The following is an 18,714-nucleotide window of genomic DNA, read 5'->3' as shown; positions in this document are numbered from 1 at the left end:
CCCATTACTAATCTAGGGCTCAGTAGCAGCGGTGAGCTATGACTAACCCCTTATTACCGCAGTTGTTATCGCACTAGGGCATTGGGAAGAGGCAGGTAAAGTGCCATGCTTGTCGCATCTAATGGATGCAACAATCTTGGGTGGGTTCAGGCTGTTTTTTTAGGCTGGGGGGCCCAGTAATATTGGGTTTCCGCACCCTGATAATAGCAGCCGCCAGCAGTCGGGCTTTATCATGGCTGGGTATTAAAATTGGGGTGGACCGCATGCCAGGTTTTTAAATTATTTATTTAAATAATTCACAAAAAAAGCTGCATGTGGTTCCTCTTATTTTGATACACAGCCAAGATAAGTGCACGGCTGGGCGCTGAAACATGCAGCCGTATGCTTTATCTGTGCTGGGTATCATAATATGGTGGGACCCTACGACTAATTTTTTTCATTTATTTATATTTACAGTATGATAAACCTGCAGACAGGTGACTTTATTAAGCTCAGTGACCTCACGTGAGGTGAGGTCACTGAGTTTACTGAGGTTCCCTGAGTTCGGGTCACAGGTGGAGGGCCATGGGAACCTCCAGCTGTGGCCGCAGCTCCCCTGAGTGAGGTCATTGCTAATCACCGTTGTTTATTCTCTGCCTGCAGTCATGTTCTTTGGCCACGCGATATCATTTCAGATGTAGCAAAGCCAGTATCGTCATGGGACCTCGTGTGGATTACATCAGACCTTCAGGGGTATTTTTGGGGTTAATAAAGTGGTGAAAAAAGGTGCTTTTTGTCTTTATTTTTTGGTGCTTGTGTTTATTTACTTTCACTTACAGATTAGTAATTGGGGTCTCATAGACCATCCCCATTAACTAATTACGGCTTAGTGGCAGCTGTGAGCTTCAATTACCACTGCACCAGGGCAATCGGAAGAGCCAAGTGAAGTGCTGAGATTGTCGCACCTAATGGATGCAGCAATGTGGGGCGGCTGCAGGCTGCTATTTTTAGATTTTTAGGCTGGGGGGGAAAATAACCATGGGTTTCCCTAGCTTGAGAATACCATACCCCAGCTGTCGGGCTTTATCATGGCTGGGTATCAAAATTTTGAAAGATTACATGGCATTTTTTAAAAGTTTTTATTTAAATAATTTGAAAAAACCACACGTGGTTTCTCTTGTTTTGATACACAGCCAAGATAAGCGCACGGCTGGGGGCTGCAGCCTGTAGCTATGAGCTTTATCTGTACTGAAATCAATAAATTGGTAGACTCTACACCAATTGTTTTTATTTATTTAATTATTTTATACCATGATAGACCCTCAGTCTGGGGGCAGGATCTGACTGCAGCTAATCAGAGACGCTGGTGGCCAAAGAAAGCAGTGAATATGTATGAGGATAATCAGCGGCCCTGAAAGTACAGCCGAGGGACCAGTAACAGCTGCTTTAACCCTTTTGCTTCTTTTTTTTTACAATGATTTCTCTGGCCAATCACAGCCATGTCAATGCTTGACATGTCTGTGATGGGATCAGGAGTGGGTTTTCTGCAACGGAACAGTTACTGAACATTGCCATCTTTTGAGCATAGTGTTTACGTAGCTGAGCCCGAACAAACAGGCCAAGGCTCTGAAATTGGAGAATGTGAACCAAATAGGTTCACTCATCTTTACTGATGATATGGAGTTGTTTCACAGCCAAAGACGTTGGATATTTGACCACGATCAATGGTGAACTCAATGCTGAGCTATTTGTGAGTATCCTACAAGATGAGTTATTTTGTATGTTCCAGTAGTATGTGTTTGAAAAGGACATCAAAGTGAGTATTTAAGAAGGGCAACGACTCAAAGTACTGTATACATCGAGATTGGCGAAGAACCGGTTCAATGACAATGAAGTAGAGGTGCTGGATTGGCCTCCACAGTTCTCAGACATCAAGAAAATCGAACACTTGTGTGTAGAGATGAATAAAAAACTGTATACATACCCAAGTGAGTTGACTAGTATGCACCAATAATGGGAACATGTAGAAGAGATCTGAGATCAGATTTCGGTTGAGACATGCGTGAATTTGATTGAAAGTATGCCCTGAAGGATTCAGGCAGTGTTGAAAGCCAAAAGGTAGATTTACAAAACACTAACAAAATAATAAAAATTGAAATTTACATTTTTAGAAGCAAAGCAGTAACAATGCGTTAACAAAACAAGAATATGAGCGACTAATCATATTTCAGAGTGCAACTGTCTTTTTTTGACATTCAGAAATTCAAGGGCAGCACTCCCAGAAATAGAGATATAAGCAATGGTGAAAAGAAATTCCAACACCGAATCCTGTTTTACAAAATATCTTAAAAAGTCCATTTTATTTTACTTGTTTAAGAAACACACATTAAAATATAACTGCATTTCTTATGCGTTTAAGACCGCAACGGTCCTTAATCATATATAAATATGATTAAGGACCGTTGCGGTCTGAAACGTGTATGACTTGCTCTAACATGACGTATGTTTGAGCACATGTTCTTTAAGCATCCTGTGTTACTGCATAGCCTCTGAAATTTATTGGAGCTGCCATTTATAAAATTCTGAGTGCACTAGGAGAAGCATATCTTTTTTCCTAAATAAAGGTATTTGGATTAAAAACAATTTGTTAAATGTGTATTATTCATTTTATTTTTTATAACAATTCTTGGAGAACCCTTTTTAAGGGGTTGAAGTTCTGAAAGTCATTTTAATATTTACTTTCTTACATCAGAGGTGGCATGGTGGGTCAGTGGTTGGCACTGCAGTCTTGCAGCAATGGGGTTCTGGGTTCTACGGTAATCCCACCATGGACAACATCAGGAAGGAATTTGTCCTTTGTGGGATTTGAACCAAGGAGTTTGTCCTTCATGAGATTAGAGGAAGCCCTGTGTTTGTGTGGGTTTCCTTCGGTTACCCCAGCTTCCACACTCCAAAGACATACAGATAGGGAATTTAGATTGTGAGCACCAATGGGGACAGTGTTGGTGATGTACTGTATGTAAAGTGCTGTGGAATATGTTGGCGCTGTATAATTTTTTTTTATTATTATATGTATTTTTTTATCTCTTACAAAACTTTTTCTTTCTTTTTATAGCAATTTCCATGCCCAGACAAATGAAAGTTATATGGACACATTACTGAGACGATTGCAGCTCTACTCTAAAAATTTAGAGCATTTAGTGGAGGAACGTACCCAGCTGTACAAAGCAGAAAGAGATCGAGCTGACCGCCTGAACTTTATGCTTCTACCAGGGTAAGTACACTTACATTTGTGCAAACCTACAGTATAACTATTGAGAAAAAAAGTAGGTCACAAAAACAGGAATCACCTAAAATAGCAAATATTTAATGGACCATAATTTAAAATATTTAAAAAGCCAAAGGCAGAAAATAATAACCACAGGACCAGCCTATAATAAAGATTGAGTCCCCTATCTGAATGCAATTAATATGGGTCACAATGTAAATGTCTAAATGGTATTAAATGCAAGTGATGAAAAATAGTAACCAAATAGTCCCTTGAGTAGATCAAAATATATGGAATATTATAAATAGAAAATAAATATACATACAAAGTCCTAAATGGAGTAGATTCAAAAGAAAGAACAGATAGAGTTACAATAGTATAAAAACCTGTGTAACAAGTCACCGCTATGCCAAGAAGATGGTTAAATAAAAAAATATATGAATGTATCTACTGCGTTTTTCCAAAAATAAGACACTCTCTTCTACTTTTTTTTTGCCCCTCCAAAAAGCGATAGGGCTTATTTTTGGAATAGGTCTTATTCTTCGAGAAACATGTTGGGGGTAAGTTTACCCCCAGAAAAAAAAAAACAGACACCACCCTCCCAAGATACTCATACTTACCAGGGCATGGACATCTGTGTTCCTCCCAGGTCCTCCTGTGATCTCCGACGGGCCCTCCCAGCAGGTATGCTCCATACGGTCCTTCCCTGCTTCTGGTCAACACGCGCATACATTAGCTTGCATACACAGACTCATACACATATACACACATCAGATCACACACACAATCACCGATCAGATCACACACAGGCACTCACTAGTCACTGACCACATCTGTCAGTAAAGAATGCTTTTGGCCGTTGGGAGGAAGTTACGCATTGAAGGTCCTGTAAGCATTCCATCAGCAGCAGCAGGTCCTTGCGTTCCACCACACTGCATCTGAGGATTCTGCCGGCCAGAAGAAATTTGTATCGCTGGATGTGGTGTGTGTGTGTGTGTGTGTCTGCGATCTGATGGGTTATTTTTTTGTGTGTGATTTAATGTGTGTGGCTGTGCGATCTGATGTGTGTGGGTGTGCAATCCCCTGCAGGGCCTCCTGCTCGGTGTCTGGTAAGAATGATTGCAGGGTCTCTGCTTTCTATAATGAAGTGTCCTGCAGTATTTTTAACCTTTTTATCTGCATGGACACTTCATTATTGAACCGTGACTAGGGCTTATTTTTGAGGTAGGGCTTATATTTAAGCCTTGCTCTGAAAATGCTGAAAATCCCTTCTAGGGTTTATTTTTGGGGGAGGTCTTTTTTTTTGGAAAAACAAGGTATGTCGCAAGATAGAGAATAAAACTATCGCTCTTTTGTGGTTGCCCAATAGTGATGGATCCCTAGCTCTAACTGCCCCAGGGAAAGCTGTCCCATCTGATACTCTAACTTTTTAGGAATCCTTTTTCTACTCTGTCTCCTAGAGCTGGCAGGGATTATGTTTGGTCTGTTATTTAACCAATTATTTTTTTTATTAATTTTCATGGAAACTTGAGGAATGTATTCAGCATACATCTTGAAAACACATAGTCATTACAGGTAATGCTTTCCTTGCTCTAATGGTCATCTGCTATAGAGACTCATTGGCAGGGTCTGAATGGGCTGTCTGGGGCCCACAGGAGGAATTGACTCTAGGTGCCCACTCTACAGCTATATACAAATACCTGTTAGCCGTTATCCCCGTTATAGTGAAGCAATGACAGTAAAGTAAAGGAGACTCCTTAACATGTACTGTGGGCACACAATAACTGGGATGTCCAATTATAGTAGCTTGCATCAAAGGGGTTCTTCGGTCAAAACAAGTTATCATTAGAGCTGAGCGAACATGTTTGGTTCACATTCTGCAATTTCAGATTCGGTTCGAGCATTAACCAGTTCATTCGGGCTCGGCTTACTGAACACTTTGCTCAAAAGTTGGCAATGTTCAGTAAGTGCTCATTTGCAGAAAACCCACTCCAGGCGCCATGACAGCCATGCCAAGTATTGGCATGGCTGTGATTGGCCAGAGAAAAAAAAGGAAGCAAAAGGGTAAAGCATGACAGACTTACTGAGTCTCCCAACGGCTGTACTTCCAGGGCCGCTGATTATCCCTCATCCAAATTCATTGCTATCCCTGCCGATCAGTGTCTTTGATTTGCTGCAGTCAGACTCCGCTCCCAGACAGCGTCTTTGATTAGTGGAATCACAGACCCTATCTGCTCATCTATATCGTGGTATAAAATAAATAAATAAAATTGTTGTAGGGTCTCCCCATCTATTGATACCAGCACAGATAAAGCCCATGGCTACAGGCTGCAGTGCCCAGCCATGCACTTATCTTGGCTGTGTATTAAAATTGGAGGAATCGCATGTGGCTTTTTTTTTTAATTATTTAAATAAATCATTTCAAAAACCAGCGTGCGGTTCCCCGAATTTTGACACCCAGCAAAGATAAAGCCCACTGGTATTCTCAGGGTGGGGAGACTAAGGTTTTTGGGGCCCCCAGCCAAAAAATAGGCTGTATTATTATTATTATTATTATTATTATTCCTTGTATCCTGGAACTATGGAAAGAGTTTAATGTATATTTATTTATCGCAGGCCTGTGGTTAAGTCACTTAAAGAAACAGGATTAGTAGAACCAGAATTTTTTGAAGAAGTCAGCATTTACTTCAGTGATATTGTTGGATTTACTACAATCTGCAAATATAGTACACCGATGGAGGTTGTGGACATGCTGAATGATGTGTACAAGGGTTTTGACCAGATTTTAGATCATCATGATGTCTATAAGGTACTAAGCCAAATAGAACATGTGTAAATCAGCAGGTTGTCTAAATGTTTGAAAGAAGACACAGATCCAATAAATCAGTCCTACAATCCTACAGTGGAAAATCTAAACTGCATGTTAATGTGCAATCTCACCCAAAATTTCCAGACAGTACATAATCTGTACATTGCCAAATAGCACTGCACTGTTGTTGTAAGTAATGTTAATTGTTAACAAAGAAACATGCAAATAGATGTGAAGACCCCTACAATCAGGTCAGTATTGTGTGGATGCTATACGGGGACCCTACAAACCATCTTATACTTGCTGGCGACCCTGGCACTGCTTCTGATTAGTAGAACTGACACGTCATCATACTGACCTTGTGCTATGCCTACAAATCAAAAGAGGTGCTGGCAATTTCACCAGCTACAAGGCGGTTCCCAGGGCCTCTTTCTGGCAGCCACAGAATACTGATATAGCCATTAGACCAGGATCCTGTGAATGTATTCACTTATCTGTTATTAACATGTATTAAAGAAAACCCTGACATAAAGACCACATCCCTTAACTGCACATCCCTCGTAATTGTCTGCCACCCTGTGGACTTCCTTCAGGTGTCATACACACTTTCCTACAGTTCAGCCTCTTGTCTGAAACTGATCAGAACTTTTTTTATTTTTTATTTTTACATTTTTTACAAGGCTTTAATTCAGTGGGTTTATGTGTGTTTTATGAGCAGTTTCATTTTTTACCATATTAGTTATTTGTTTATTTTTTACTGTTACATTAGTATTTTTCCTTTACTTTTGTATACAGTACTTTTTTGGGTGTAGGTCCTGCTAGTTAACCATATGAAGTCATTGACTAAGGCCTCATTCAGACGTTCGTTTTTTGTGTACCATCCATGTTTTTTAAAGAGAACATGTACCAATTAAAGTCTATGTTGCTGTTCACATGTCCATGTGGCTTTTGTGAAATAGAGAGGTCCACAAAAAAAAGACGGAGACCTGTACATTTATTGATCCACGTAACAGATTAAAAACATCAATAAAAGTCTGAGTCCATTAAATTCACAGGCAGCACTTAGAAGACATCTGTGTGTAATCTGTGTGCTGTCCATTTTTAACACGATAATGTTTTTTATTGTTTGTTTGGTTTTTTTCTTAAACAATTGTTTTTTTTTAGTTTGAGAAAATCATTGATAAAACACTGACGGTAAAACTGACACACTGACCAAACACTGAACATTTTTCTGTTTTTATACAAGAAAAAACAGTGATTTCTGAATGAGGCTTTAGGCCTCAATGTAGGTCTCCCTACACCTAGGTTATGTTACCCAGCAACCACTATACCCACAGTTCCCTGCATAGCCCATGTTCCTGAACATTTAGAGCCTCTGACTCTATGAAAAAAACAAGCATTTTTCCTTCAAAAAATTGTTTTGGACAATGACCAGAATATAACATATTACCCAGCCATATGCAAGTATTTCAAGTCAGTCTGTCCGACCAGATGAAGGCCGAAACGAAGGCCGAAACGTTTTAAGGCGGACCTTCTGCAATTGTACCTTTTTTCCTCAATAAATAATCTGAGACAAATACAGACGTTTTACTTCTTGACTTTCCATTGGGAGGCATTACAGTGTGCCGGAGTTACTCTCCTTATATTAGGCCAAATTCAGACATTTATATATTACAGTACGAGTACAGACGACAATGCACGAACTGGTCAGGTGTTGAGGCTATCTAGTTCTGGCCAAGAGACCCATAGACATTCCATGCATCATGGTCCATATTCAGACCCAGATATATAGACGTGTAAATTCATCCTTATGCTGCATGCACATCCATTTACACTTTTACTACTGTCAAAACCAAACTGTTTTATTCTCAAGTGTCTTCTATTTTACTTCCTTTTTTCATTAATTTTTTTTCTCATATAGTTTCATAGTTTCATAGTTTCATAGTTTTTAAGGTTGAAGGGAGACTCTAAGTCCATCTAGTTCAACCCGTAGCCTAACATGTTGATCCAGAGGAAGGCAAAAAAACCCCAAACTGAAGCAGGTGAATAGTGATGGGCGAACCCCCCGATGTTCGGTGTTCAGGAGACTCGCCCAAACATTTTGTAAAGTTTTTGTTCGGGTTCTGAGATAACGCGAACTTGCGTCCGAACACCGAACTTGGACTTTACAGTTATGGGATGGGGCGGTGGGGGCTGAAAAAAAAAGAATATTGTTAATAATAAACATTGTTATTATACTTACAGGTCCCGCGATGCGTCCTTAAGACTCTGTCTAACGGCCGCTGCTTCCAAGTCCGATCATCTCTGTGTCCTCCCGGCAACCACCGCTGATGATAGGACTGTACCGCCCCGGGCTCGGCTGCGACTGGGCTCGCTGGTGCGTGGCTCGAGCGTCTCCGGACCCTCCTTCACTCCACTTCACTCCACTAACTCAACTGAACTGACGTTTCTCCCGCCTCAGGCCCTCTGAACTCCTCGGTGGGCGTGGCCAACCACCTGGCTCTGCCCCCTGATGTGTCCATCAAGCTCTGAGAGGGGTGACTAGGGTTTACTGGTTGGCTGATGATACCTTTTTAGGGGACAGGTGTTGTGCGGGGCTCTAACTGTGACTACCTGGCTAGTCCAGGGCGTCACAGGACCTTACGTGACATCATAGCCATGTGACCAGTCACGTGTGAATGTTGTATTATCTCATTGGCTACAGACTGCTCACATGACTATGACGTCATGCAAGGTCCTGTACTGTTAGTGGATAGGGATGGACGAGCATGCTCGCCAGTACTAGCATCTCAGTACTCGGTATAGTCGGTGAGCTCAGAGTACCGGCGAGATGCTAGGGCACATGCTCTGCTCCCCCTCCCTGCATGTTGGTGCTCTTTACAGAGTCGGCCCACATGCAAAGATTGGCTGCTACACACTGTAATGCAACAGCCGGTGAATAGCGGCGCCGGGAATCAGGTGATCGGAGATAGTAACCCACTTGTTAGGTTACTTTATCAACGGTGGCAGCGGTGACGTCCCCGCTTACCAACCCGCAGCCTCTGCTCACTCATTGAGAGACAGCACAGGGAGCAGCAGCATTCTTACTCCCCCCGTGATTTGTGATATAGAAGTGCTGCATGGGTTGAAGAAGACAGAAGACCAGGATTGTGGAGCGGTGAGAGGGAGTAATAAAGATGAAGTCCCTAAGTGTGTCCGTGTGTTTATTTCTAATAAAGTATTTTTTCTCTGTGTGATGTCTTTTTTTTAACCCTTTATTGGAGATTCTTAATGGCCGGGTCAAACTTGGCCTGACATTAAGAATCTCGGGCTTAATACCAGCTGGTAAAACAAAGCTGGTATTAACCCCTTATTACCCAGCGTGCCAACCACCACCAGGGCCGCTGGAAAAGTTGGATACAGCGCCAGAAGATGGGGCGGCTGTGGACCCTAATTCACAGCAGAGGGGCCTAGAAAGCTTGGGCCAACCTGCGCTGCGGATTCCAATCCCCAGCTGCCTAGTTGTATCTGGCTGGACATAAAAATTGGGCGAAGCCCACGTCGGGTTTTTTTTTTTAATTATTTCATAAAATTCAGGAAATAATTAAAAAAAGGGCTTTTCTATATTTTTGGTTCCCAACCAGGTACAAATAGGCAGCTGGGGGCAGCTCGTACCTGCCTGCTGTACCTGGCTAGCATACAAAAATATGGCGAAAACCACGTCATTTTTTTCATTTTTTGGCAAAAAAAAAAGGGCTTACCTGGATTTTCCATTGCCAGTGAAGATAACACCAATCAGTTGGGGTTACCAGCCAGTAGTTGCTTGGATTACCCAAAGCTAGCAATAGAAAATGCAGCAGCGTTGTGATAATTCGCTAATCCTGCCCCCCGCACATTACCATATGTGGCTCCGCCCCCGTTGCCATTACATGTGACTCCGCCCCCCCATGTCCATTACTACACGTGTCTCCGCCCCCGCATCCATTACCACACGCAGCTCCGGCCCCCATGCCCATTAACACACGCAGCTCCGCCCCCCGTCCATTACCACACGCAGCTCCGCCCATTATAGCTTTCCCCTGAAGGGTATACAGCTCCCCTCCCCCCAACGGTATACAGCTCTCCTCCCCAAGGGTATACAGCTCTCCTCCCAAGGGTATACAACTCTCTCCCCAAGGGTATACAGCTTTCTTCCCTCCCTAGGGTATACAGCTCACCTCCCTAATATACAGCTCTCCCCCAAAGGTATACAGCTCTCACCCTAAGGATATACATCTCCCCTCCCCCCAATAGTATACAGCTGTCATTACCCCCAAAGGGTATACAGCTCCCCCCAAGGGTATACAGCCCCCCGATCTGTATACAGCTAGCTGTATATGTAGCACCCAGGGATATGGGGAACTCAGTTCCTGACAGTGTCTCTATTGGGAATGTCACGATGGTGGCCATTACCCGGTTCTGTGCCCTGGACCCTTTTTGTAATGGGGATATTTACAGGGGATTGGTGAATAAAGTTTATTTGTGATGCCACTTGCGGTGTTGCAGCTAAAGCCTGCTTTACACCTTTCAATTAAGCATATGATATCGTATGCGTTGTGACACGCCCCAATCGTATGTGCGGCATGTTCAATTTGTTGACCGTGTCGCACAATCGATTAAAAGCTGTCACACGTACTTACCCTTCCTCGGTGGGGGCAGCGAACATCCACTTCCTGGAGTGGGAGGGACGTTCGGCATCACAGCGACATCACGCGGCAGCCGGCCAATAGAAGTGGAGGGGCGGAGATGAGTGGGACGTAAACATCCCACTCACCTCCTTCCTTCCGCATTACCGGCGGGAGCCGCGGGACGCAGGTAAGATCTGTTCATCGTTCCCGGGGTGTCAAACACTGCTATGTGTGCTGCCTCTGGAACATTGAACAACCCGACGTGCAATTTTTAGGAAATGAACGACATGTATGCGATGAACGGCTGTACGTTCAATCGCAGAATGGCAGTCGCTCGTTGCTGTCACACGCTACAACACCCCTAACGATGCCGGATGTGCGTCACTTACGACGTGACCCCGCCGACATATCGTTAGATATGTTGTAGCGTGTAAAGCGGCCTTAAGTGTAGGGAGCCGCTGCTGCAAAATATCTCTACTGGGGCTGATGGTATTAGAAGCTAATATGGTAATCCCTCCGCAAGTAGGTTATTGCCCCAGCGGGTGTATGGTGCCGTGGGCGTTGGAAGGAGTCCAGACAGGTATTGAGTGCAACCGTTTACTCACTTGAGATGTTAACTAGCTGCCCGAGGCCGGCTGGTTTCGCCTCCAGGTCCCCTTCATCTGTCTCTGGTAAGTGGGTCCCCGTGGTATGGAACACTGGGGGTTCCCGGTCTGTGGTTTGTCCACTTCTGTGCGCCTGACGTTAGTGTGAACCCTGTGGGGTTGGAGTCTCTGGTCCTGTCCCCAGTTCTCCTTTTGCTACTGAGTCTTCGGATTCTTTAGGGTCAGCAAGGTCCTTGATGGTCCCTTTCCTGTGCAGGTGTTAACAGGTCGGCTTGAAGCTTTATCCTGTCCTAGGGTCCTGTACCCCGTCGGTGCGTAGTTCCGGGAGTACTCTACCATACTCCACCGGCAACCACCTCTCCTGGGTACCAGGTCACCATCAACCTGAATCAGGGAGTCACTTCACTTCCAACTTTACACCTCTGCTGTCAACTCTAGACTTCAACTTAAGGCTACTTTACACGCTGCGATATCGGTCCCGATATCGCTAGCGTGGGTACCCGCCCCCATCTGTTGTGCGACACGGGCAGCGATTTGCCCGTGTGTTGTGTTGCCACACAACATCGCGCAGACCCGTCACACATACCTGCCCGGCGACGTCGCTGTGACCGGCGAACCGCCTCCTTTCTAAGGGGGCGGTCCGTGCGGCGTCACAGTGACGTCACTGAGCGGCCGCCCAATAGAAGTGGAGGGGCGGAGATGAGTGACGGAACATCCCGCCCACCCCCTTCCTTCCTCATAGCGGCCGGGAGGCAGGTAAGGAGAGCTTCCTCGTTCCTGCGGCGTCACACATAGCGATGTGTGCTGCCGCAGGAGCGACGAACTACATCGTTACTGCTGCAGTAACGATAATCGAGAATGGACCCCCATGTCACCGATGAGCGATTTTGCATGTTTTTGCAACAATGCAAAATCGCTCATCGGTGTCACATGCAGCAACATCGCTAATGCGGCCGGATGTGCGTCACAAATTCCGTGACCCCAACGACTCCGCATTAGCGATGTCGCAGCGTGTAAAGCCCCCTTTAGACTGACTACTGACTTCCTGTGTTCTCTCTGTGCACAGTCTGCCCCTCACACCTGGTCAATTAGTGGACTAAAGTGGCTCCACCTCTAGGCGGCCATCCATGGTCCCACCCTAGCTAAGTACCATTGTATAGGGGATTGTTGGAGAAAACTGAGATTACCTGGGTTTTTGGTGTTAATGGCACTGGGGTTTTGGGTCCCTAAGGGGGTAGGCCCTGCATCCTTGTGGGGATGCAAAACCTTATAGCACCCTGGGGTGTTCAGAGGCACTATATATACAGCTGGGGGTGTAAGGGTTAATCACCTTGGCACTACATTGCAGAGTTGAATATTGGCAGGTTTCCCAGCGGGTTGGGGGTGTAAGGGTTAATCACCATGGCACTATACTGCTGCTTGAATATTGTCGACTTTCCCGGCGGGCTAGTGGTGTAAGGGTTAATCATTGTGACAGGTTAATCACCGTGATACTACACTGCACATGGAGGGGAGGAGTCAGGGGTCACATGATCAGTTCCTCAGTGTATGCAGGACTCTGCTGTGCTGATTGTCATGGTGCTGGATGAGGTGAAGTTTATGTGTGGGGTCAGGAGGAATTTAGAGTGTGGATGTAGCAGAGCTGTGTGTGCAATGGGCGGGGGGGGCGTGGTCGCGTGTGGTAATGGATGAAGGGCATAGCTGCTTGTTGTAATGGGCGGGGTGGTGGAGTCGTGTGTGGTAATGGTGCAGGGGGCATAGCCATGTGTGCTAAAGGGTGTGGGGGGCGGAGTTGCATGTTCTAATGGATGGGGTGGAGCCGCGTATGGTAATGGCAGTGGGGGAGGAGCTACCTATGGTAATGTGCGGGGGTGCAGGATTAGCGAGCAGTCACATCAGCTCTTATATGGATATAGACTAGCTGTTTCCAGCCATCTAACGCTCGGCATGCCCATTATGATTAGCTCCTCAGTGTATGTGTGATGCCCCGGACTAGCCAGGTAGTCACAGGTAGACCCCCTGCACAAACACCAGCCCCTAAAAAGGTGTAACCAGCCAACCTAAAAACCCTGAGTCACCCCTCTCAGGTCTTGACGTTCACACCCGGGGGGCGGAGCCAGGTGGTTGGCCACGCCTTCCGAGAAGTTTGGAGAGCCAGAGGCGGGAAAAACACAGAGAGATTAGTTAGGGAGTTTCTGAGAGTAGTAGCACTGTGTCAACGTCTGTCAGGGATCTGGGTAGGAGCCCAGATACCCTGTGACCAGGAGGCAGACGGTGGTTGCCGCCTGCAGGAGCCGGGAAGACGGCTGGTGGAACCGTAAGGGACTGGGACAGGGTATTGGCTCGCCGGTACCGAACCGGGGAGCCAACTGGAAACCGGAGCACCAGGAGGGGTACTCAGACCCAGAACGAGATCCAGAAGCCACTGGACCACGTTGAATTCACTGATTGAGGTCTGGACCTTAGGTCCTTTCCCGTCCCAAGACCCGAAAGACGGCAACAGCCCACCGAGGGGGATAGAAAGCCACCGCACAGGCAGAGAGATCCCACGGACCAGCACCTGTGGGCAAACGGGTTCCCCGACACACATAAAGCCGGGGAGCGGACTATCGTTGCTGAAGCATAGGCAGTCAAGTTCTACCACAGAGGTGCAGGAGAAAGGCGGGAACCACCAACCTGAGAAAGGGGCAAAGCGCAGCCGGCTGTGGGTACCGACCACCATCCTTTTTGGTTTACCAGAGACTCCGGTGTCAGGTTTCCAGGTTTTCCAGTTCTCTTTTGAATGAGCTTGCCCTCAGTTAACATGGAGTTTAAGGTTCTGTTGCCCTACTTCCTGTCCAGCTGCTTAAAAGGCCGCCTCTCAGCCCAGTCCAGTGCCTGAGTATACTGCTTGCTGTGTGCTCCTGCTTTGCTGTTTCTACTTCCTGATTGCCTTGGATTCTCCTGAAACTCTACCGACCGACTCTGGACCATACCCGGTTTTCTTCAAGCTGTGCCCGGACTCCGTCTGCCGTCTTTGATCAGCACTCTGCCCGGTTCGTAACCACTCTGGACAATCATCCCGTACGGACACTCCTGGACTATACCACTTGCCCCTTGTGTACCGGCTGCCGCACATTTAGGCCTTCCGGGGTTGATTGCTGGACAGTCCCTGTACAGGGGTTCGCTCTGGTGGTCTCCCTGGGGGAGTCCGGTGCGTGGCCCCGGGAATCCCCTTCGCTCCGTTTTGTGTGTTGTTTTACTGTGTTTATTCCCGTTGTGTATCTACCGTGGTGACATATTATATAACATCTTGTACCAAGAACTCGTCTCTGTTGTCATTGCCCTAACGCAATCGAAATCCTCAGAACATACAGTAGTATTACATTATACTCAGGCCATAAGAGGATTTCGCTGGGGCAATGACTGAGACACGAGTAGATCAGCTCTTTTCCATGATCAACTCCTTGCAGCAGGAGATGGAGGCGGTGCAAACTAAACTCAGAGATGTGGAGGCACAGCTGGGCCATGATCACCAGGTACTGGGTCCGGCTATTCAGGATTTGCAAGTCAGAGTGGAGGCTCAGGAAGCCGTCCCCACTACGTCCGTATCAGCTGCCGGTATGCCTAGGTTACCCCCATTCCGTTTCAATGGTGATCGTAGTCAGTTTCGTGGATTTGTGAACCAATGTATACTGTTTTTTGATGTACATGCTGATTATTACCGTTCTGACCGGTCCAAAGTGTTATGTATAATCATGTTATTAACCTCACGAGCACTGGCTTGGGCTAATCCTATGATAGAGAATCGGGACATCCGTTTAAATCACCTGGATGACTTTCTGAACGCAATGGCGCAAATGTTTGATGATCCGAATCGCCGTGCTACCGCTGAATCGGCTCTCCTTTCCTTACGTCAGGGAAAGCGTTCTGTCGTTGAATACGCCACTGAGTTCAAGAGGTTAGTGGTAGACACCGACTGGGGAAACAATGCATTATTGTCTGTATTCAGAAAAGGTTTGTCCGGTACCATCAAGGACGAGTTAGCTCGTTCCGAATCTCCAGGGGATTTTGAACTGTTTCTCCAGCACTGTGTGCGTATTGATACCCGCTTGACGGAGCGTAGACAGGAAAAATGGGCAGCTGTAAACCGTGTAAACAACTTTGCGTTTCCTTCTAGAGAACCCGCTCTCAGGACACCACGGGAGGCCGAGGACGTTCCTATGCAAGTGGACTCTCTGCAAAAGCGAGAGACCAACGAACGTCGCGAACACCGGCTCCGTGAGCGTTTGTGTTTCTATTGCGGTCAATCGGATCATTTCTTGATCGACTGCCCGAAACGTCCGAATCGCCCAAATAAGGTATTGGCAGCCATGGCAGAGTGTGACAACACGGACGCAGAGTCCGATATCTCTGAGGCAAGTGGGCACTTGGATGCGGTATTTCCCTTGACTGTAATGTCAACCTCACCGAAGGACTCAGAAGGGAAATATACCCATTGCTCGCTCCCCATTCAGATCCGGTGGGAGGGGCATCTAATACCTACCTCTGCAATGATAGATTCTGGGGCAGGGGGAAATTTCATGGACTCCTCTTTTGCCAGGAAACACGGTATCCGGACTCAGCAAAGATCCTCACCGGTTACCATGGAGACGGTAGACGGATCTCCGTTAAGCTCTGGACCAGTGGATCGGGAAACAGTACCGCTAGAAAGCGTGATGAAGCCAGGTCAGCAGGAGACCCTTGTTTTCATGATAATTTCTTCTCCTCATTTTCCGATTATTTTAGGTATTCCGTGGCTACGGTCTACGAATCCGGTCATCGATTGGGAAACTAAGGAAATAACCTTCCCACCGCAGAGTGGTCCGACCATTAGTCCAACTGTTCCGGTTCCAGTAACACCGAATGCGGAGGGCACTGTACAGGTACCTGTTCTACCCCCGGTTTATGATGACTTTGCTGACATATGCGACAAAAGAAAAGCCGATCGGCTTCCCCCGCATAGACCGTATGATTGCCCCATAGACTTACTTCCAGGGGCGGAGATTCCGTTTGGCCATGTCTACCCGTTGGCGGCACCTGAGCTAGAAGCACTAAAAGAATACATTGATGAGAGCCTAGCCAAGGGATTTATTCGCCCGTCTACCTCACCAGCAGGGGCACCCATCTTTTTCGTGAAAAAGAAAGAGGGGACTCTGAGACCCTGTATTGACTACCGGGAACTGAATAAAATAACCATCCGGAACCGGTATCCGTTACCGTTGATTCCTGAGCTATTGGAGAGGGTCCAACAGGCAAAAATATTCACCAAATTGGATCTCCGTGGGGCATATAATCTACTTCGCATACGTCCCGGAGACGAGTGGAAGACCGCGTTCCAATGTCGGTATGGACATTTTGAGTACCTAGTGATGCCTTTTGGACTTTGTAACGCTCCCGCGGCTTTCCAACATCTAGTTAACGATATTTTTAGGGATATCATGGACCAATTCATGGTGATTTATCTGGACGATATCCTAATCTTTTCTGATTCCTTACAGGAACACCAGGAGCACGTCAAGACCGTACTTACCCGGCTGAGGGAAAATCACTTGTACATTAAACTGGAGAAATGCGAATTCCATTGCTCACAGATACAATTCTTAGGGTATGTCATCTCTCCTCAGGGACTGAACATGGAGTCTGGCAAGATACAAGCAATTCTGGACTGGCCGGAACCGGGTAACGTCAAAGAGGTACAACGCTTTGTCGGTTTTGCCAACTTTTACCGACGTTTTATCCGTAATTTTTCAGAAATCGTTCGTCCCATCACTCTGTTAACCAAGAAAGGACAGAAGTTTGTGTGGTCCGCCCAGGCCCAGGAAGCCTTCCATCGTCTCAAGGTTTGTTTTACCTCAGCGCCTATATTGGTACATCCGAATCCCGCACTTCCCTTTATCGTGGAAGTCGACGCTTCCGACTACGCATTAGGGGCCATCCTTTCTCAAAGGACTGGGGACAAGAGTCTCTTACATCCGTGTGCTTTCTTTTCCCGCCGGTTGTCCCCTGCAGAAAGGAACTATGACATTGCGGACAAGGAATTGTTAGCGATTATTTCCGCTTTCAAGGAATGGAGACACCACTTACAGGGAGCCGCGCAGCAAGTGATAGTACTCACAGATCATCGTAATCTGGAATTTCTTAAGTCTGCCAGGTGCCTGTCTCCACGGCAAGCCCGTTGGAGCCTATTTCTTAACCAATTCAATTTTGTCGTTACATACCGTCCAGGTTCACGTAATGGGAAAGCCGATGCCTTGTCCCGAATCCACGCCGTGGACTCCGTGCCTGGAACCCCGTCTCAGACCGTGTTATCGGATGCCAATTTCGTTGGAGTAATCCAGGACCAGGACTTGTGGAAGGACATCAAGCTGGCCTATGATGGTGACGTATTTCTTGCTGCCCCCCCGAATGATGTAACTCTTGTTCTTCGGAATGGTGTGTGGTTGAGAGAGCGACGCATTTATGTCCCGGAGGCCGTAAGACTTCGGGTTCTCAAGTTGGTCCATGACTCCGTGTTGGCTGGTCATAGGGGGGTACAGAAGACGCAGGAATTTCTGAGCCGTTTTTTCTGGTGGCCTACCTGTCTAAAGGATGTAAAGGACTATGTCCACTCATGCGTGGTTTGTGCCCGGTGCAAGGTCCCTCGTGTGGCTCCTACGGGACTCCTCCAACCGTTACCCGTGCCATCTCGCCCTTGGGGGTCTATCTCCATGGATTTTATTGTGGAGTTGCCAGTCTCAGGCGGGCACAATACCATCTTAGTGGTGGTGGATCGATTGACTAAAGCTGCTCACTTCATTCCGTGTACCGGTCTTCCCTCAGCCGCAGAGACAGTGGATTTGGTTATCCAGAACGTATTCCGATTGCATGGGGTACCAGACGAGATCATCTCTGACCGGGGCGTGCAGTTCACGTCTAGGTTCTGGAAGGGCTTTTGTACGGCACTCCAGATTGATGTCTGTTTGTCTTCTGCATACCATCCTCAGACAAATGGGCAAACCGAACGGACAAATCAAACCCTGGAACAATACCTTCGATGTTATGTCAGCCATCTCCAAGACGATTGGTTGAAGATGCTTCCGTTGGCGGAGTTCTCCTATAACAACACTCAGAGCAGCTCCACTAAGGTAACGCCCTTTTTTGCTAACTTGGGTTATCATCCGAATGTTTTGCCTAGGTCACCGGTTGCGGTTTCGGTGCCGGCGGTGGAGGACAGATTGACAGAGCTTCGACAGAATCTGGAGGTTCTAAAGGACACTGTGGCTACGGCCCAGGAGCGTTACAAGAGGTCGGCAGACACTCACCGGAAACCGGCACCCATGTACAAGGTAGGGGACTCTGTATGGTTATCCACCAAAAACCTGAGATTGGGTGTTCCTTCGCAGAAGC

General features: G+C 46.6%; 1 protein-coding gene across 1 annotated transcript in view; it reads left to right on the top strand.

The window, feature by feature from the left end:
- GUCY2C (guanylate cyclase 2C) overlaps window positions 1–18,714 on the top strand; it is a 686,038-nt gene that overhangs the window by 621,465 nt on the left and 45,859 nt on the right. Inside the window, 2 exon segments of the mRNA XM_075320892.1 lie at window positions 3,095–3,253; window positions 5,864–6,056. Of these exon segments, the coding sequence (XP_075177007.1) occupies window positions 3,095–3,253; window positions 5,864–6,056 (352 nt within the window).

This window comes from Anomaloglossus baeobatrachus, chromosome 8, assembly GCF_048569485.1.
Source record: "Anomaloglossus baeobatrachus isolate aAnoBae1 chromosome 8, aAnoBae1.hap1, whole genome shotgun sequence".
Lineage (NCBI taxonomy): Eukaryota > Metazoa > Chordata > Amphibia > Anura > Aromobatidae > Anomaloglossus > Anomaloglossus baeobatrachus.
The sequence above is the reverse complement of the archived record's forward strand: the minus strand, read 5'-3'. Positions and strand labels throughout refer to the sequence as shown.